The sequence below is a fragment of the Balaenoptera ricei genome, chromosome 4, assembly GCF_028023285.1.
Source record: "Balaenoptera ricei isolate mBalRic1 chromosome 4, mBalRic1.hap2, whole genome shotgun sequence".
NCBI lineage: Eukaryota > Metazoa > Chordata > Mammalia > Artiodactyla > Balaenopteridae > Balaenoptera > Balaenoptera ricei.
Genome location: NC_082642.1, coordinates 138,760,440 through 138,782,561, shown reverse-complemented (window position 1 = coordinate 138,782,561; position 22,122 = coordinate 138,760,440). Strand labels below are relative to the sequence as shown.

General features: G+C 32.1%; 1 protein-coding gene across 1 annotated transcript in view; it reads right to left on the bottom strand.

Annotated features, from left to right (window-relative positions):
- NCAM2 (neural cell adhesion molecule 2) overlaps window positions 1-22,122 on the bottom strand; it is a 228,663-nt gene that overhangs the window by 95,178 nt on the left and 111,363 nt on the right. Inside the window, 2 exon segments of the mRNA XM_059920007.1 lie at window positions 6,937-7,033; window positions 11,424-11,611. Coding sequence (XP_059775990.1) covers window positions 6,937-7,033; window positions 11,424-11,611 — 285 coding nt within the window.

The window sequence follows — 22,122 nt, the reverse complement described above, 5'->3', positions numbered from 1 at the left end:
ACAGAATGTAAGCATGATGAATGTTTTTAAGGAGATCCATAATTTGCTTTCTTACTGACTTTCTATTCATATCACCACCACCGACCCACCCACAGGATATGCCATCCAATCATCCATTAAATGCTCATGCCTTTTCCCATCTTGATTCTTTCCATCTTTCTACTACTTCTTCATTGGATCTGTTTCTACTCCTTCAGATTCAGTTCAAAAGTTGATACCTGTTTGAAGCTTTCCCCAAGAATTACAATCATAATTTCATTTTGTGTTCCCAGGTATTTGATTCACACTTCTATTGCAATCATATCTTTTATACTATAACTTACTTGTGAAAATCAGTTGCTAAGTATTATTCATCTTCAGATTCCCAAGATCTAAACCAGTGCTTAGCACCTACCAGAATCACACTTTATGTATGCTGAGTGAGTAGATTAATAAGTCATTCAGAATTGATATAAGCATGGATCCCTAAAAATAATATCTAGTTATATTAGTTTAATTTTTTCAGAGGAGTATGGGAATGAGGAAATTACAAGGATGTCATAAATAGTTTTTGAAGACAAATAAAAGCTTGCCTTACAATATAGGAAAAAAAGAGAAAGATGTAGATTTTCCAGGCTAGATCATAAAACTGATCATGTAGGAGAAATCTAGTTTTATATTCAGTTGAAGAAAGTGTGTTTTCAAGTGAACTACTTTTAACCTGCTTTCAAGTTTTACAGAACAAGGGTCTGGATAAAATGCTGTCCAGGTACAAGGGCAAGTAGATTGACTATAATTCCATATCTACAGAATTCTGTTCAATTGATCCAGTTTAACCTGTAAGATGGTCTCTATTCACAAAAATGACTTGTATAGGCTTACCCACGACCTAGGTGAAAATACAGACAACTGCTTCATGATATTTGTGAATTAGATCAATCTGAGAAAGAGAGCAAAAATATTGGATTTGACAGGGTCTCAGTAGATTAAAATGATGAGCTCAAATGGGCATGATGAAATTTAATAGGGGTAAGTACAGAGTCCTGAATCGAGGTTAAAAAAAGAAATCAATTGTGAAACATAGCACAGGGGACCTCACTTAATAGCAGTTTGTGTGAAAAAGATGTAGGAAAAAACACTGGAAGGAAAAATGTGGCAAAATCAAATGAAATTTTGTATTACTTAATAAAATACAGTGTTCAGAATAAACAAGGTCATTATCCCATTATCAGATTTTGCTGTGCATTCATCTGTGATGTCCAGATCTGGGTATTATATCTAAAGAGACATCAACAATATGGATTATTGTTTATAGTTTATTTCTTATACCCATAAGAAAAGTGACAAATATAAACTATAATTTTGCTATAATAGTAAGTCACTAACACTTGTCGAGCACACACCGTGTGCTAGTGCTTTGGCTGCATTTCCTCACTTAGTCCTCGCAATGGTCTTCTCAGGTAGATCTTGGAGAGGCTGCTGTGGCATGCTGAAACCCTCTTCAGGTCCAAGGTTCCCTTTCCCCAGTGCTGGAAGTGTTAACTGCTGACAGCTTACAGCAGAGTCCCTCCCCTGAAACTGCCCAGGAGAAGGTAACTTGATCAGAAAAGGGTGTCTATTAATGAAGCAAAGGTGAGATCTCCATATTAAGGTTTAATATGAAAAGTTTACAGTTAAAAACTAAGTATAGCAATGATGAAATGAATTAACAAAGTTAAGAAAATTATGCATAAAATCATTTGATGGGGCTGAAAAGATAAAGTCTTTCAGGAAAAGCTCTTTAAAATACACATGTACATATACAGAATGGCTTGTCAGATTATGATCTATTGGAAGTAGAAAACTATAAAGAAGAAATGATAATTGTTAACTATATGGTTACAATTTCATTTATCCTTATGTGTTCTACATTTTTAATTTGCTCCAAGATAGGCATTTAAATAAAAAAAAAACAAAGTATGCTTCCTAGCTAGAAAGTCACCAGGAGGTACACTTTTAAAAATTTCATGATGAAATCCTTAAAAAAAATCTCCTTCTGTCTCAGTCTCTAATTTTATTTTTATTTGGCATGTTGATAAACATTAATCTAACAAAATTAGTTATCAATCACATGTGAAAAATGTTGTGTTTCCCATAAAATTATAGAAAAAAAGTATTTCATTTTTCTGAAGATGAGAACTAGACCAAAGAGGACTGGACCAATCTTTGCCCATGAATATGAAGCCAGAGTTTAATAGAAGGGTTTCTGTGATTTAATCAAAGCACAGTGAAATATCTCTTATTTTAAAAAAATCATTCTAGAAATGAACACTCGTAGGTTCCTTGGTATTACTTTTGTGAAAATGTAAAAACAAAGATGGGGTTAAAGAATAGGACTTGACCCATTAAGGTCATACGTAGGAAACGGTACCATAAAAAGGAATGCTGCCCTCTGGAGCACTTTGAGCTAGCCAATATTTTAGTCTACTCATTATTTAAATTGTTATAATGATAGATATAACAACAAATGTGTTTACATATTTTTTCCTAATTTGTGAATGCAACTTTCTTCTATAAAATAGGTATAAATATCTCATGTAATTCATTGAACTACTATGACAATTATGAAAATGAGTACTCATGATTCAATTTAGCTAATCATTTCTATCTCTTCTTACTATAACTTTATATAGCTGTTCTTTCCCAACAGAGATAATGGCAAAATAAATGGGAGGCATGGAGGTGAAATATCCAGCTCATGAGTATGAGTGGCATCCATATGCCTATTTCTATACCCTGTTATATTTTCACTGTTACTGAAGACTGTATCTCCATTGTTAAGAACAATGCTATCATCATACTTATTAAGAGATTTAAAAGAAATGTCTAAATAAATTGCTATATTTTAGAGTGAAAATTATACCTGAATATTTTAAAACATTAGTAGTATGTGAATAAATGATTATTTAATATGAAAAATGCTCTTCTTAATAATTTAAAGCAACTTACAGGATCATATATCAAAGTATGTATGCACACATGCAAAAGATGTGGCTATTTATAAAGATAGTCACCTGTGTTCACAAGTTATGTTGCTTTTCTAAAGCGGCTCTATCTTATGCATATTTGTTTATTGGCCTTAGTTTCTTTCCTTTTTATTCTTTATCCTTTTAAAATAAATGTATATTTATAGAAAATTTGCAAGAATAGTGCATGGAACTTTTCTTTTTAATCTGAACTATTTAAAGTAAGTTGACATGATGCTAGCTTTAGCATTTATTTTCTGCAACATAACATCCTCCTACATAAGATCTATGAAATAATGCCATCTAATCCAAAGACCACAACCAAATTTTACCCTTATTCCAATAATGTCCTTTATAACAAAAGGATGTATGCATGGAATTTATTTGTTATGTGTCTTTTCCTCAATCATTCCTTGCTTTTCATGGCTTTGACACTTTGAAGGCTAGTTATTTTGTAGATGGTACCTCTTGGATTTGTCTTATATTTGGATTTGTCTTATATTTCCTCACACTAGATTCTGATTATGCATTTTTGGCAAGAATATCACAGCTGTTATTCTGTGTTCTTCCCATTGCCTCTTTTTGATAGTATGCAAGTTTAATTTTCTCATTGCTAATGATATTAACTTTGATCACTTAATCAAAATGGGATCTGCTAGTTTTATCAACTGTAAAGTTACTATTTTTCCCTTTGTAACTAACTAATAATTTGGGAGTAGGTACTTTAAGACATATTGATTTTTTTCTCATCTAACTCTCACAACCTCTTTAGCAACCATTGATGTTCCTCAGCTGAATTAATGTATATTCTGATGTTTGTTAAAGTTGGATAATGGATGTTTTTAACATACAGCCATCCTTTTAAAAAAAAATCCTTTCTTTATGGCTCAACACATTATTCCAGGCTTATCTTGTACTTCTCTGTCCCACTCCTAGAATCAGCCAATTTTACAAATAGCCCTGGTTACTCCCAGTGAAGAAGGGTACTTAGAAACCAAGATCTGTCTGCCAAGTGTGCTCTTTTGTTATTGGGATGTTGTAGCTCCCAAATCATCTCAGTGTGTAGAATTTGCTCAGAAATTGTTTTCTAAATCACATTCCTGGCAAAGGAAGCTCCTTGTAGAAGTGGCTGAACACACACACACACACACACACACACACACACCACCTTCACTTCTTTTCTCTATCCATCTATGTACATAAGACCAGAGTACCCCCAATAACCAATCATCAGCCCAGGATCATTCTAATTTTTGCCTTTTCCCTATCTCTTCTCCAAAGGTGAAATAACTATATTAGCTATATTAGCCATGCTAACCCTACCAACTTTGCAGAAATGAATCATCCATCACTGCCCCCACTCCTTCATTTAAAACCCTCCTTACTCTGATCAGGTTCTAATCCTCCTCTCTGGGTTGTTGTTTCTGTTTTAAAACAGGCACATCCTTTTCACACAGCCTGGGCTCCAACACTGAACCACTGAAGACCCCTTAACTCCATTTGCTCCCTTCAGGGTCTAGCACCTTATGCCAGGCTGCTGTGCCCTACCCCATCCATATACAAATGCCTACTTTGCTCAGAGGTAGGATTTAATTATCCAGGAGGGAAAAAAGGAAGGAAAGAAGGAAGAAAGGAGGGAAGAAAAAAATATTTTTGATGTAAAATAATTTAAAATGTAGCTTTTCCTTTTTTCACTGAATATGTAGTACAAAATTTCATGCTAAATTTTGCCTGTTTTAATTTATTGCTCTTTGGGAACAAAGTAATATGGTACAGTGTAAAATAACATAAGTCAAATGAGCTTGACATTTTACTAGGTCAAATAGGCCAATGACATATTGAATGGTGGTATTAACATATATTTTGAAATATTTAAATTTCTACATAATGTTTCTCATAATATTTCATTTAAAATCACATTATACTTTTAGTGTTTGAATTCTGTAGGAAAGACTAAATTTTATAAGCATTAAATAAAGGAGTCTCCTCAAAGGAATCATATTCATAAATATTGATATTTAAAGGTATGTTTCCCACCTAAGATACAGTGTCTAATTCGTTTTTATATCTTCATAACAATTTCAGTTGAATATATCTTTTCTGAAACAAAGTTTTAGCCTGTATTAGTCACAAGATTTTGGAATATGAGGACAATTGCAGTATTTGAGAAATATTTCCAACAACATAATAACTCTTATCTTGAATGAACATTTTCTGTTTTTTACTATAGTGGGAAAGAGGGAAACTCACTAATTTCATGTCTTCATTAGAAGGATATGTATAAAATATATTTTTTAATGAAAAATATTACTGTAAGTAATGTGAGATATGAAGGTACACAGACATTAGTATTTCCTTGAATTTAATAAGATTGTTTAAATCTCAACAGTATAATGTTCTATTTTTCATATTTTCTTAGAATTATGAACTCTCAAAAACTGAAAAAAATGTTTGGTCATTTATCAAGTTTTACCTTATAGAAAACTGGGTCATATATATTGCCTCGTAAAAAAAGACAATATATAACAGTACATCAGTATTAATATAATTATACATAAATATATATAGTAATATAATAATCATATGTCTAGTTATTATTTATAAAAAGTTCATACAAATTACAAGAACATTGCCTAATTTACTAAGGCTTGGAATTAATATGAGTAGTGAATTCTTCTCACCATTACAGTTGATACTTCAATTTTTTGTCAATGAATTTGATGTGATTTAACATGTTTCATTTTCCTAGAACTTAATTTGCTTGTATTATGGTTTATTCAGATGCCTAAATGTGTAGAGTCTACTTCCAATGACTTTCACTGAGATTAGTTTTCTAATGACTTCCTAGCAGACAGTGCACAGTGGTTTATTTCCTTCCTTATTTCATCCCTTCAGCCTCCTTTCCCTTCTAACTTTACCTCTCATCTTAACTTTTTCCTTCTTGTTTCCTTCCCTAAAACCGTTTCACACAATCCTTCTCTCCCTTTCCCCCCAGTGTAGTAAAATAAAAAACTTGAATTGGAGTATAGCAGGTTTTACAGTTACACAATAATTTGATTATTATTAGCTTTGTAAACTTTTAAATTTCCCTTTTGATCTTTACAACTAATGATTTATTTTGAGATATATTTACAAATCAAAAGAAATAAATATCATTCATAACAATATAAAAGAATAGTTACATATCTGAACTCTGAAAAAGTTTTAAAATATTTTCATGGAAGTTATTTATTCTATCAAAACATAAGATTACAGTAATTTTCTGATATTTCTTGACCTGGACTTAGAAGACAATAGATCACATTTTTGCATCATCTGAACTTTGCAAAGCATAAAAATGTATATTTCCAGATTCCTAATCAGTCTTGTAAAACATAATGGCAAATTCTATAACTATATCTGCTTGTATATACTCACATAAATATAAATAAAAACATATCAGGGTTTCTAGTTAAAGTAAATTTTAATCTACATGATATTATTTTTATATCTTTAAGCTTTAAGGGAAGAACTGGAATGCCTTTACATATACAAAATGAAACATTTCAGCAAGTTACATAACTCTAAATTTTCTATTTAGCTTAAACATAAGGTTACTATTTGTTCTTTCAAATTTAGAATTTTAAAATAGATTAATTTCATTTTCTCTAAAGATATCTTTTGTTTTTATTTTTTGACAAGATTCTTACTTTACATGAAATGTAATTTGATGTCTTAAGACATACGTTTCCTACTTCTTTCATAGATGTGTCATATATAAAGTTGGGGTAATTAGAATCAGGGTTAAAATTAATCTTGAAGTCCTCACTATATATCAGATACAACTGTTCTAAATTTTATGCACCAGTTCTTTGTTTCTAATAATAACCTGTATCAGGATTATCAAAATGTAAACGTTATTTACTTCCAGAAATATTTTATGAATTCTCAGAAATTACTGTGCTATACTTACCAGCCAAAGCAAGAATATATTCTTGAAATCTTGTTCCTATACGGTTAGTGGCTGTGCAATTATATCGTCCAAAGTCATTGTCAGATGTAGGTGCAATCTAAAATAAGTATAATAATAAAAATTTCACAATTTTAAAATAATATCACAGAAATTTTAAAATAGCCTCTAGCATGCCTTACCATCTTTACACATATTCAATTATTCACAACTGCCTGCCGTAACTCTTTTTTCTGTCCTTTTAAGATGTAATCCATGTATCTGTACTACCCATAGGCCCAGGTAAATTATAGTTAGTCTAACAATTTATTAAGTAAATGCCACTATTTTGTTACATATATTGAATAGAAAAATCATTAATTACAAATGAAAGTTCAGAAAGTAGTACACAGTTTGAAAAATATGTATTCTGTAACTGCTGCAGACCTGACTTTGAAAATAGGAATCTTGTACCAAAAGCGTTGTTAACACTTTGTTTTCTAGGTTGTAGCCTAAGAACAGGCAGATTTAAAGTTAAGAAAGGCTCAAAATATGTCAGCTTTCTCTTCCTCTTATGACTTTATTGAACATAAAATACTAACAAAAGATGAGGACCCATTTAAAAGGAAAATCTTTCCAAGAAGGCATTTTGCAAGGAAATATTGCCCTTGTGTAGCAATTCCTGTAGATAGGCACATTATCTTGATATCTAATAACAGTATCTTGCCTCCATTTCTGTTCAATTCCTATAATTCTCTTTCAGTTTAGGTGGAAAATAGCTGACCTCAGTCCTTACACATTTGAAATCCATAATTAAGTTAACATTCTGGGATTCTATTGCTGAATGGTGGGACCAACCCTGTAATTATAATGTACCGAAATTCTGAAGTATCAATTCAGAAAAGAGATTTGATGATAGTAAAGATATAATTTTCAATCCCAGTTACTATTATTAAGAGAGAATATGCTTACAACAAGAGTTGCTGTTAATTTCAAGTCTGTCCCCAAAGGGGGAAATGGTTTTGTGTTAATGGGAGGCTATTAACTAAAAGTGCAATTTTGAGGTCCATTGAAGATGATAATTCTGAAAGAGTACAAAAAAGCTGTGTCATTCATCTTCTAGTCAGCTGTCCATCTAGGAATAGATCATACGTGTAAGGACTAGAGGCTTTAACAGCTCTTATATAAGTACTTCTAAGTGACTAAAATATTCATTTTTCATACATTCAGGTTTTGATAAATTAGGTTAATTTAACTCTAAAATAATTTTACTACTGAGAAAAGAATTTGACCAAAAAAATGTCTTTCTTCTACAGGCATATGAGAAAGACATTTGTATACCCCATAGGGAAGAATGTGTACTGAATCAATGCAACGCAAAGACAGGATGGCCGTGACAAAGAATCCTGACTATTGCACAGCTCCTCAAGATTAATGAAGTAACTTAAATATACCTATTTTAACTGGAATAAAACTTTAAAAAGCTCAATTCAGTTGTTTTTCTGTTCCTGGGAGTTTGCCTATCAAAAGATAAAAGCTTTATAATTCTATCTGAAATAATTTCTTTATCGTGTTTTATGATTAAAAAATACAGAAAATACCCCTAGTAGCACAGACTATTAAGAGCACACAGATCTAGACAACTGGGCCAAATCATGTGCCCTGCAGTATATTTGGTGTATTCTAGGAAAACAGTAAAGTCCAATAGGGGTTGTACACCCAATCCCAGCACGGTGAAATAATAGATAATTTTATCAAAATAATATACAACAAAGATACATAATATATATTTATTTTAAATATTTAAATGTTTAAAATATGCAATTTATTATTGATATTTATCTAATAAGTGCTAGAAACATCTACTTATGATACCACTTCTTCATATTTTAATATGCAGTCAAAATAATTCAAGTTTACTTCAGATGTTGGGCTTTGATAGAATGTAACAGAATAACAAATGTGGTTTTGAACACCAAAATATAAACTGAGAGTACAATGTTAATAAAGGAGTTTGCAAGTCTTTTTCCTAAACCTCCAAAAACTTGATTTCCTCTTTCTGTATATTCCATGGTGAGAAAATCATTTATTTAACAGTTTGCATCTTTACTCAGGGCAAGGAACAATACAGATGATCCAGAGCAGAATATTATTCCAATCAACCTATTAGAAACCTCCTGCATCAAATTTTGTTCATATATTGAAAAGTTGTCCTCTTACCACAGGGGAGTGCCTAGGCAAAACAAATGAACAAATTTGGATGTCCTTTAGAAATGAATTTATTGGCAATAACCCAAAGGATTTATAGAATGTTTTGTTACTTTCAAAAAATCATAAATTAAAAAATGAATATATGTATTTAATCAAAGAAAAAGGAAGAAGTTTAAAAATTAATTCAAGAAATCTATTATTGACCAATTTGTTATTAATTGTAAAATTGATTTTTTTATAGTTTTTATATGTTCTTAAGAATTAGCAATTATGTCACTACTATAATAATTACTAAATAAAAATAATTATAATGTACTATCCTAAGGAAATATGTATGGTACTAATTCAAAATTAGTAATGATTATTATTGCTTTTTATTGTTGTTATTGTTATTTTGCTTTATTTTGTCTTTAAGTTATGCTAGTTACTCATCTGTATTATTTATTCAGGATTTAAATTTAATTTATGAAAATAGTATACACATAACAAGTTTATGCTCAAGGTCAACGCTTTAACAAACATTACTTGGCTATGTATAAACAAAAATTGCTTAGTTTTTACTTTGGGGTGGGGAGAAATGCCATTTAGGCAGAAGATTAAATGACATGAAAGCTTTATATGAGTAAAATATTTAAATGTCGATTTATAAATGTTGCTGACACTGATTACAGAGAATTATGAGCTATTTCAGAAACTGAAAAGTGGCAAGATGAAGCAAAGCTGAAATTACAGATCAGTCTGTCATTTAAACATGAACTTAAATCTACCTGTTATGGACTGAATCATGTCCCTCCACAAAATTCAAATGTTGAAACCCTAATCTCTAAAGTGACTGTATTTGGAGATAGGGTCTTTAAGAAGGTAATTAAGGTTAAACGAGATCACAGGAGTGGGGCCTGGTGTCCTTATAAGAAGAAAAGTCACCAGAGCTCGCTCTCTCTTTCTCTGCATCCCCAGAGGAAAGGTCACGTGAGTACACAGTGAGAGGGCACCATCTGCAAACCAAGGAGATACGTTTCAACAGAAACCAACCCTTCTGGCACCTTGATATTGGACTTCTAGCTTCCAGAAATGTGTGGAAAAATTGTTTCTGTTTTTTAAGCCACCCAGTCTGTGGTATTTTGTTATGGCAGCCCTAGTACACTAATACAATGACCCAAACTGAAGTTAAACCTAACCTCAGTTTTCTGCTATGGTTAAATACCTAAAATTTCAATTGAATCTGGCCAAAGTCTTTGTGACATTGAGCTCCCTGTCAATTTGCCAATAGTTCTTCTAATACAGATGCCAAAAAACAAACAAACCAAAAAAAAAAAACCAATTTAAATTGAAATAGATTTAGACAAAGTGGTTTAATTACCAAACAGTCAGTCAGCTATCCAAACATTTGGGGGAAGTGATAGCTAAATCATTGTATCAACTAAATGTTTCACTAAGTCCATTTATTGGGTGGAAGTGTTAATATGGCACCAATGTGAATACCTTTAAGTTAATGCGGTATGGATCTCAAATGTTATTCTAAAACATGCATCTTTAAAATTTATGTATATTAAATTAGTAGAGAAAATGTAGCATCTTTTTAGCTAAAAAGGTTGTTTGAGGAAGATTCCTAATTGTTATGAAAGCATCATAAATTGGGAGGCTTGACGATCATTGTCACAGACTTATATAAACTTTGGAAATTGATATACACACACATAATCTGCAATTATTAAATTAAAGGTATTGTATTCAAACAGAATTTAAAGGCCAGACACTTGGCAGTATACAAACAATTATCTACAATCTTAATGTAAAATAATAAAATAAAACGAGGCAATGAACAAGTAAATCTGTTTTATTTAGGAACGTGTAAATATGTAGCCAGTAGATAGCGTTTATATATACCAGTCTAAGGAGCAGGAAGGTGTAACCACAGACTCAATGTCCAGTAGCAACACTGAAATTAAACATTTGGCCCTCAATAACTGACAAATTACTCATTCTTTCTCCCTATTTTCTTCCTGATATAATTGTGGTTTTTTTCCAAAAATAGATTCATTAAGAATAATGGCTTTTGCTATATACCCATATTACTATATAAGTAGTGAAACATTAACCATTAATGAGCCATGATCCAAATGCATAAAATTTCCCTTAAGTAAGTAAACATGAAATATATACAACAGGGTATATGTATATTATAGGATAGAAATATATCTTATATAATATATTAAGATACTAAGATATTTAAACATGTTCTAAAATAGTAGATAACTGCTAAAATAATACAATTTGTTGATATGTACATGAAGACTTACCTCTAATATTATTTTTCTCCCTGCACTATATGTCTTTAAATTAGTGGTGTTTTTAGCTGGCAAGACTAATTTCTCTCTTCTCCAATGGACTGATGCTGGTGGATTAGATTTCACATCACAGCTTATATTGATTGGATTTCCTTCCCAAGAGTAATAAATTGTTTGGTTTGATATGAACTTGGGAGCATCTGTAAAGCAATATAATATAACATTACAGACCTTTTATTTAAGAGAGTCATTTAATTAGTATAAACAATAGTAATCATTACTGACTACAAAAAGAAGCCACAGCAATTCTAATTTCGTATATTTAATACGTGATGTCAGAAATAATGAAAATATATCATTTGACTGTTTCATCAAATCATTTTAATATTAATATAAAAACATTCAAAGTCAGCCAATTATTAAAATATGAAATATTAACATTCAGAGTTGTTTGCTTTTAATAATCTGACACAAATTTCCATGAAGTAAATTAATGGCTCTCTACATATGTGAAATATATTTCTGAAGCAACTCATATTATAAAGTGAGAGTTTAGGATAAAACAAAATCTGTGGTCTTGTGTCATTTTTTTAACTTTGTCCTAGTCATATAATTTCTTCTATAAAATATTTTAAGGCAGATATAAAATCTAAATTGAAATGGTAATATCACAACTAAACAACAAATATTTTCCTGAAATGTCATTTCCAGTTTTTAATAACCAGGTATGTTTAATTTAATCAACAAAAGTTAATTTGAATATTAATCAGTTTCTATAATGCTGTGTCAATTGTCAGGCCCCTACACCAGACCTCTGTAATGATAGGTAAGAGAAAATAGAAAATACATTATAAATGCATTATATCATTTTATTGAAGAAACCTAATTTTGAAGACGCAGACATGGTTTTTAGTCTTGTTCCATTCAAGAACTATGACATAGCCCAAATGCCAAGCAACCATAACTTCTTTGAGTCTCAATATCTTGACTGTATAATTGAGAGGATTCATTTTACAAATTTCTACATAAAAACATACTCTTAAATTAAGTGGTAGCTAAAACGTTGCTGGTATTTATACTGATTATTGTTGCTACTAATATTAACTATTTAGAACTTAATATCCCTCATAAGTTATCAATTTCAAACTGCCTAAATTAAACCTTTTGTTTTACTACCCAAATTACTTAAAGATGATCTTCTCCCAATTTTGTTATATCAACAGATTATATATCAGATATGTAATATAAGAATTATAATCTCCAGTACAAACGCACAAATAATTATTTAAATATTCTTGTCCTATACATGTTTTACTGTATGTTTTCAATGCCAATCTCACATAGAAGTATGAAATGTTTATTGAATGCTTTCTATGTGACAGTAAGCTTACACATTTTATTTCATTTAATCTTTTTCATGACTTTGTGAAGAAAGTGTTACTTTGTCATAAGCATGAGGGATCCGGAGTAAGAGCTATCAAGCTTATTCTAGTACAAAGTTGTAGGCGTGGTATGTGAATCTGGGGCAATATTAACTACGGTCCATTGAATTTCCATTCAACCCAGGAATATTATAATATTCACTACTAGCAATGTGTTGGTGATGCGGACTTTATCATACATTATTGAGGAGAATATATTTGGGACAATTCCTCTGGAACACAAAAGCCTTAAAAAAAACTTTGTAATCTTGATTCTGCAAACTAGTCTTAGATATCTCTCCAGAGAAAAGTAGAAATTTATCAAATGTTAATATAAAGGACTTTTAGCACATTGTTATTGTAATAACAAAATCTCAAAACAACTTAATGTCCCACAAAAGAGGATCAGATAAATAGTGACACGTATTGGCACTTAAGTGTGCTAATATTAGACAGATGTATCTGCTTATGGTTTTCCCTTAGCTGCAATGTGTCTGTCCTTCCCTTTACCTGGCTGCCTTCAAAACTAAGCTCCACGCTAACTTAACACAGCCTTTCCACAACCTTCAATTGTGGGTTAGTTCCCTTACTTTGTGTTCCCACAGATCCTATGCTCTCCCTCAGCGTGGTCATAGAAATTGGAATGATCTATTGATATATGACTGTTCCTCCACCAAATGATCTGAATCTTATGGGTTTAACAGATAAAGAAGATATGGTATATTGGGGTGGGGACCCTGCCAGCTCCAACACCACCCTTGCCTCGAGTCATTTAACCCAGCTTTTAGCATTTTAAACAGGTCCCCTCAGGAGTTCTGGCCGCTGACTGATGGCCCCGTCCCCACCCGGAACCTCCTGGTGAGACTGTAACTAGTGATGTTTGTACAACCAAAGACTCTATTTTGTGCTTTAAGGAGAATAAAATTGACTATGTTTAAAAAAAAAAAGAAGATATGTTATTGAGATATATATGTACATATATATATATGTATATATATATAATGAAATATAACTCAGCCATAAAAAAATGAAATCTTGCCATTTGTGACAACATGTATGAACCTAGAGGGTATTATGCTAAGTGAAATAAGTCAGACAGAAAAAGACAAGTACCATATGACTTCACTTACATGTGAAATCTGAGAAACAAAACAAATAAACAAACATAACAAAACAGAAACAGACTCATAGATACAGAGAACAAATTTTCAGTTGCCATGGGGAAGGAGATTAAGAGGAACAAACTTCAAGTTATAAAATGAATAAGTCTCAAGAATGTAATGTGTGTATGGATGGCCTGAGGAATATAGACAGTAGTAATAATCTAGTAGTAATTTTTATGGTGATAATTAGACTTATCCTGGTGATCATCTCCTGATGTATAAAAATATCAAATCACCATGTTGTACAGCTGAAACTAATGAAATATTGTAAGTCAATTATACTTTAATAAAATAAGATTTGTCTTGGTCACAATTATATACCTGATGGCTTACACAATGTAAGATGCTTACTTGGTTCTCTAAAACTGTACATCAAATTTACTGGATATTAAACAGTCAGTTAATTTTTAACTCAGTGGTTCAGTTAAATTGAACAGAAGGTATTTTCAAGGAGAAAAGGAAAGAAAAAACTTTTTCAAGACCTGGGAAGATTAAGTGAAAAATCTAAGAATGTATAACTAATTAGGGTGCAACCGTAAGAGAAGCCAAACTTCCCGATATTCAAAGTCAAAAGTTAAGCTATATCTATATCCATTTCTAGCTCTAGCTCTATCTATAAAATATTTTATTACTGCTTAATCTATATGAACTATAACCGCTTTAGCATTATAATATTCTAGAGAGAGGTTTATAAATAATGTATTTGCATGTAATATATATAGCTCAATATGAAAATCACACACATTAATGTAACTATTAACACCTGACTCATAGTCTACTCTATCCGCAATATAGCATCTGTGTGTATGCGCATTATATTATTATAATTTAACCATAAACTTAGGGCATAATTTGGCTTTTCTGTAAAAGCAAGCAATTGCCACTAATTGCTTGCTTGATGATCTCAGTGGGGATTTAATTTGGAATTACTGACGCTGCATGCAAACGTGCTACAGGCAAAACATGCTATACTGAAAGCCACATTTAAAAATGTATTTGAGGTGTGAGGCAGGAAAATACTGATAACTCCTCTCTACAATAAAACAGAAACTAAATTCCTGTACACTGTATGCTTTGTAAATATCAAACCAGTAGCAAGGCAGCCATAGTCACTGGCACAAGGTTGGCATGTTAATGAAATCGAACAATTGATATTGGGCCACTTTTTGGAAAAGGATGTGCCTCTGGCAGAGGCAACACGTGAAGACTTCAGGCTAAACAAATGTAGCCGGATCTCGTGTTGGTAAACCCAAAATTGTAATTTTCAGAAAATTAGGCCTTTTCAGAAGAGTAAGGCTTTCACATCATGAGAGGCTTGAAATGTTGTACGGAGGAAATACATTTTGGCAGTTAAAAAGAAAAACAAAAAGACTAGAGGAAGGAAGAGGAATATGCCATGAGTAGAACTGTGGAAAGACCAGAATTGATGAGATATATATATGCAGATAGGAAGATAGGCATAGACAAAGTTTCACCTTGAAGTTGCATTCTTTGTCTAGGTTTTGTGCCCTGTATTCTATGCATTGGGAAAATTAATTCCTGACTACATGAACTATAAAGTTATGGAAACATCTCTTAAGGTACACTATATGTCCCCTCAATCATATTAACTTCTAAATTAAAATATTTTACAAATTATAATGAATATAAATAACTTTATTGGAAGAACAAATTTTTTATCTGAGCAGAGTCGAGAAGAAAAATAAGAGAAACCTGAAAAGTGACAAAATCCAAATATGCCATTCAAGCTCCTTAATGTCTATGTCCATGGCCTGCTTTTAGCAAGAATCCTATTAGGCCAGTTTAGTAAGAATAATATTATCCTTGAAATTTAATCAAGTTCCTGTTAGTAATTTTCCATCCATTGACTCTTGTCATTCTGCTCATTGGCTATAAATCCCTACTTGTCCTTGTACTGAGTTGTGTTTAATCTTTTTGCTCCATTGCAGCAGTCTTGACCCCTACTGCAACAGTTTTGAATAAAGTTTTCCTTACCATTTTTAACAAGTGTCAGAATAATTTCTCTTTGACAAAAGAAAGGGCACTCCCAAGAAAGGTAATTAAAAACAAACAATTATACTTGCTTCCCTCTCTTTAAGAGGAAATGACAAAGACAGATCTGAAGCAAATGTGACCGTGGTAAGAACCATTGAGTTGTTTTCCGTAATTTTGTACATGTGAAGTGTTAGAGTTAGAATTATTTTTTAAATGTATCACACACACAATAAAAAGTATACCCCAACCAGACTTTCAGACAGGAAAGATGGAAGATTTATACCCAACTGAGTGAATTCACCAAGTTCTCATTGCAAGAAGAAGAGATCTTTGTATTTATAGTATCTAAATGTGAACCCAGCTAAACTTGCAACACTTGTGCACGCGGTCATTATAAGTTCTGCAGAACTGGACAGATCTCATAAGATCTAATATCTGGAAAGGAACATGGGAATCTTTATTTTACATACGAGAAACTTTGTTCTGGGATACTTGGGAAGGCTGTGGCAGAGCCAAGATCACAGTCTTTGGCTCTTTATATTCATTTCATAAAATCACACTGCTATGCCAGTTATTATATTACTAAGTATAAATATATTCTCAGGGACTAGTTTCTATAGATCATTAACAATGTTACTCAACATTGGAATTCATGTTTGAAGTGATTATACCAAGTAACCAAGGAGGCATTTCATTATGTCCTGTATACTATATTTAAGCAATAAAGTAAAAATGTAACGCAGATTAGAATGATTTTAGTGAAAACACTGCACATTAGTACACCCACTTATGTCCAGGTGATGCCAAGAATGTGAGATAATTAAAATCATCAGTTTTCCAATTTCCATGCTGATGTACAAGAAGCTAAGATGTAAAAAGAAATATATTCTGGGGAATGCCAGTCATTTTCCCTACCCTGGATTTTATGGCTAGAACCATGTTTTGGCAACCTATTCTTGAATAAACAGTGCTTAGATAAAAACTCAGGAAAAGGGCTTCCCTGGTGGTGCAGCGGTTGAGAATCTGCCTGCTAATGCAGGGGACACGGGCTCGAGCCCTGGTCTGGGAAGATCCCACATGCCACGGAGCAACTGGGCCCGTGAGCCACAACTACTGAGCCTACACATCTGGAGCCTGTGCTCCGCAACAAGAGAGGCCGCGATAGTGAGAGGCCTGCGCACCGCGATGAAGAGTGGCCCCCGCTCGCCACAACTAGAGAAAGCCCTCGCACAGAAACGAAAACCCAACACAGCCATAAGTAAATAAATAAATAAAATTTTTTTAAAAACCCAAAAAACTCAGGAAAATTAATCTTACATATGAAAAAATATAATCTAAAACTAGAGTAGGAGAAAGAGAGAGGGAGAGAGAGGGAGGATGGGAAGAAAGGAGGAAAAGAAGAACCAGGAAAAGAAGACAATAAAATATATTTCGCCTAGTTGTATAATTTACATTTTACAAATATTTCCTGATTGCATCCTATGTTCTCTTCTGGGTATTGGGAATCAAACATTGAACATGAAAGAGAAGCTTCCCTCACCATCTTGGAGTTTTACTCTATTATATATGTTCTTTCAAGATTATTTATTTTATAACTGAAGGTAACGAGATAATTCACAGGTATGTTTACATCAATTTCAGCAACAAGACACAAAAAACTGAAATAATAAACTATAAGTTGAAGACTGTGAACAGAGAGATAACACATTGTTTCCATATCAGAAAGTCAAAGACAATCCCCTACATTCCAGTTTGGTAACTTTAATATACCATCTATTTTGAATTAATAAGAAATATAATGGAGTGTATGAAGTTAATTTGGTTACTGCTTATATACAAGATTTGTATTTCAAAGGTAATTTTAAAGTAGTGCTGTCTAGCTTTCTTATGATTAAGAAATTATGAATATGCTAACTCATAGTACTTTTGCTCTTGATCATGACAAGTAAATTCTTGCACTAAAAAAAAAAAAAAAAAATTGCCTAAAGTAAATGGAAGCTATCATCTGACATCTCAATAAGGAATAAATTTCATCCCCAAGTGGGCGTATTTACTAATATCTTAAAATATAATTGCCTTTTAAAACACTTCTTAATTATATTTCTTATTTAAAAATGAATTTACTCTATAATTTTTACATCAAGAAAATTCACAGGAATTTCCCAAGTAGAGCTCAATATTCAACTTCTTATTAGGATATTGATTAATAAATTAGGTTATTATCTGTTTCCAAATCACTGTTGAAACATTAAGATGTGAAAATATATTCCATTGCTTCCATCATTGTTAATTCCAACATGTGCTGGGCAATCGCCAGTTTGAGTATGGTGTCTTCATATCTGAACCTGATAGTTACAGTTTATAGATATTTTGTTAAATTATATTTCACATATATTTTGCTTGAGTGTATACTGCCCCTATTAAAAGAATGCTCTAGACTATAATGAAGACTAAGGGGATTTTGTTAATAAAAATACCATACATAGGATACAACAAAAAATGTTAGACATAACTGCAAAAATATCTTCCATATTCTAAAAATGTCAAACATAAATACTAGCATGTTTCTCACTCTGCACCTTTCTCAGCAGTGAAACTCTGATTCTTTCATATGTAAATGAATATATATGTATATTCATATATTCATATATATATATATATGAATTCATTCTACAGTGAACACAAATATACATTATTTCAGGGGAATTTTGAGTTACCTGTTTTATTTTTTGGGAGACATTAATTAATTATTCAGAATTAAATTGTAAATGCCTTAATTTTCATGTTTTAAAAATTTAAGTCACTGCACATGAAGTAATATTCTTGAGAGTTAAAAAAACAGTATTATATTTTTTCTTATATTTTCAAGAAAGCAAAACTCATCTTTAATTCTGACAGTATAGTGGTATCATATATTGTATTCGATCCCTTAAACAATGGCCTTATTTTTATTTGAATTTCTAAATTAGATCCATGTTACCATGAAAAGGGTGATGCAATTCTGTTTTTTCTGCATACCTTACTCCTACAATAACTGGTTTAAAATTTAAGTATACTCTATAGAATATTGAGAGTAATTTGCATTTTGTTTATGTTTTGGTTATATTTGGTCTGATATTTTAACTGTTTCTTTTTCCATTTATTCCATCATCCATTTCAAACACTGCTATCATAAGGTGCCTTGCAAAACAAAACATTAAAAATTTTCTAAATATTAATGATTGAACTGATTATATATTTCTAGTTAAAATAATATCAAAGTTTGTGTCTACTGACACTAAGCCCTTAGCAAATGCTGGAAATAATTGTTTAGCTATAAAGGTTTTGTCACCCTGGCTTTTCCTCAACATCGTATTTTGAGTTTATAGGGGAAAAGAACCAGATGCCTAAGGCTTCCTCTTAAAGATTCTGAATGTGCACCTCTGGGAAGGGCAGCCACTGCACTAATTATCCAAAATTATTATTGTGTGTCTATTTTATACTAAGCACTGTTTAAATGTGGGGAATTCAGGCCAACAGGGAATCCTTTCTAGTGGATCAGGCAGATGCAAAAATAAATAACTATACCACAAGGCAATGCATAGCACAATTGAAGTGGAATGCATAAGGTTCCTGTCTCAAAAGGCATTAGCATTGGCCCTAATTAGGATGTGCAGAGGAGGCACAGGGAAATCTTCCCAAAAGAGGATGAACTTTAACCTCTAACATTTGTGAGCACATGAAATGTGTTCAACACAGTGCTAAGTGCTTCCCATGGATCGTCACAAGTCTTACAATCAGAATCTGGACACACACACACACACACAATAGTGGATGAACTACACTGGAAAAGAAAACTTTGCAGTTGCTGTTTATAAGTAAAATACTGTATTAGAAATAGCTTCAGGCCTGCCATTGAATTTAAGTTCCACCTCTGCCAGATAGCAATGAAGTTACCTTTGTTTTCTGTTTATTAATTTGGACTTAGGTTTTCTTTTCTTTCTTTTTTTTTTTAGAATTAATTTTAGAATTATTGAGTTGAACTGGTTTCCTTAATCTCTAAGAATCCACTAACATAGAAAACATGAGTCTGGCACAAATTTTAAAAATGTAGAGAGAGTTATAACATTTACCAATATTATATTTACCACATATTGGTAAATATTATCTTTGGCAGTGAACCGTATAAAAGGTGACATTTGCTTTTGGCTAGAATTATATAAATCTCTTGGGTAATGTTAATTGTTTCATGTTTTTTAGTCTCTGGTACATGTACTCATATGAATAGATATATAGGTATTGAATATATTGAATATATATATGTATTCATGAATATATAATGAAAATGAAGAATAATCCCACTTTACTAAATATCATTTTAATAAGTTAATATCTTTAAAACTAGAGAATTCACAAGAGAAAATAATACAAGAGGTCCTAGGTGGTGAAAATATTGGAAAGTAGATTATTTTTAGGCTTCCATATCTTCTACTTAATGGTTATATGATTAATAAAAATGTACATATTGCTGCATAGATTGTAAGAAGGAGATTTTGTAAAATTGGATGTAAAGTGAATAGACTTTAAAAATCAAGGAACTATGTTCTCTTAACTATTATCACAATGGAAAGATCTAAGGAGACATTATTTAGATTTAATTAAATGGTAGCTGTATAGACTAGAGCATTTCAACATACTTCTATCCATGACCTTGACTAAATCTCTGATTTAAAGCGGCCAGCCTAAGAAGAAAACAGCAAAGCTTGCCAGGATCTGAATTTGTCAATTCCTCAAAGTTGGAGCCAGGAAACTCATATTCCAGGCATATCACGAGACATTAAAGAAACTTGTAAGACTGCCTTCAGACTTGATGCTGAGTTACTCCTGTTTTGATAAATGCCCTATCTTATTTTATTCCTTTCCTTCCCTTCTCTTCCCTCTCCTTTCCTTTCCTTTCTTTTCCTTTCCTTTCCTTTCCTTTCCTCTCCTCTCCTCTCCTCTCTCTCTCTCTCTCTCTCTGTTTCTCTTTCTCTCCTTATTACTGAGACTTAGAGCTGACAGCAGTCATCACTGCATTCCTGTCACTGTACAGGATTTGCTGACTTGATTACTTGCTTAATACAAGCTTTTCACTTTCTCTTGGCATTTCCTCTGAGACTCTGAAGTCTTTTTTTCTTTTTTCTTTTTTCCCGAAAACACAGTGTGGTTGGTTGGTACCTGTGACCTGTCTTAGCTCTTGCTGAGTGCTAGCTGGATTCCTGAATTCTGCCGGCGCGTGAGAAGGCTGGAGCTGATCACAAAACACAACACAAGCTGTGGGAACTAAAATATAAAAACCTTTTACTTGAATTTTTACAGGTTCATGATTAATTAAATCAGGCAGCTCACTTTACAACCTCACTATCTACAGTACCATCCATTTTGTGAATAAAACTGAAAAGCATTATTAGGGTAAGCTTTACTATCAATGAAAAAGTCTTTTAAAATCATATTGTTAACATAAATATGTATGGCCCTTGTAAAACAGTATTGGGATTATAGCAAATCTGTCTTGCATGCTCTCCAGAAAATGTACAGACTTCAGTGAAAACACTGCCCTCTCTTGTAGTCATCATACTTCATGGTATAAAATTTCCAAATTTTTCTTTAATATTAAAGTTTAAGAACTACAAATACTAGCAACAATAATTTTATTTTGTAATAGAATATTCTATTTGAAAAGCTTTGACATTCATTCCTCACCATAAATCACAGTATATAAAGATACCATTTGCTTCTCTCAATGCTATTATATATCTGGTCAAAGCCATATTCATTACCTGGTCAATTTTAGAAACCCCATCCCTTACTGGCTTACTGGCCTACTAGTTTCTATTTTAAGATAATGCTTAAACCTTTCCAAAAGATTCTTTTCACACCTCTTAAATCAAAAACATTTATGATGGCTTATACAGTTCGACACTAGCTGGCCTATGCCTACTCCTGTGACCTTGCCTCCATCCAGATCCAGATTCTTTGTTCCTTAAACCCTAACCATCCCTGACTCTTTCCTGCTTTCAGCCCGTTGTACTAGCTGTGACCCCGTCTAATCGCTTTTTTGTATATTTCACCTTAATGTGGTTGTGTGTGTTCCATCCTCTTAATTAAAACATG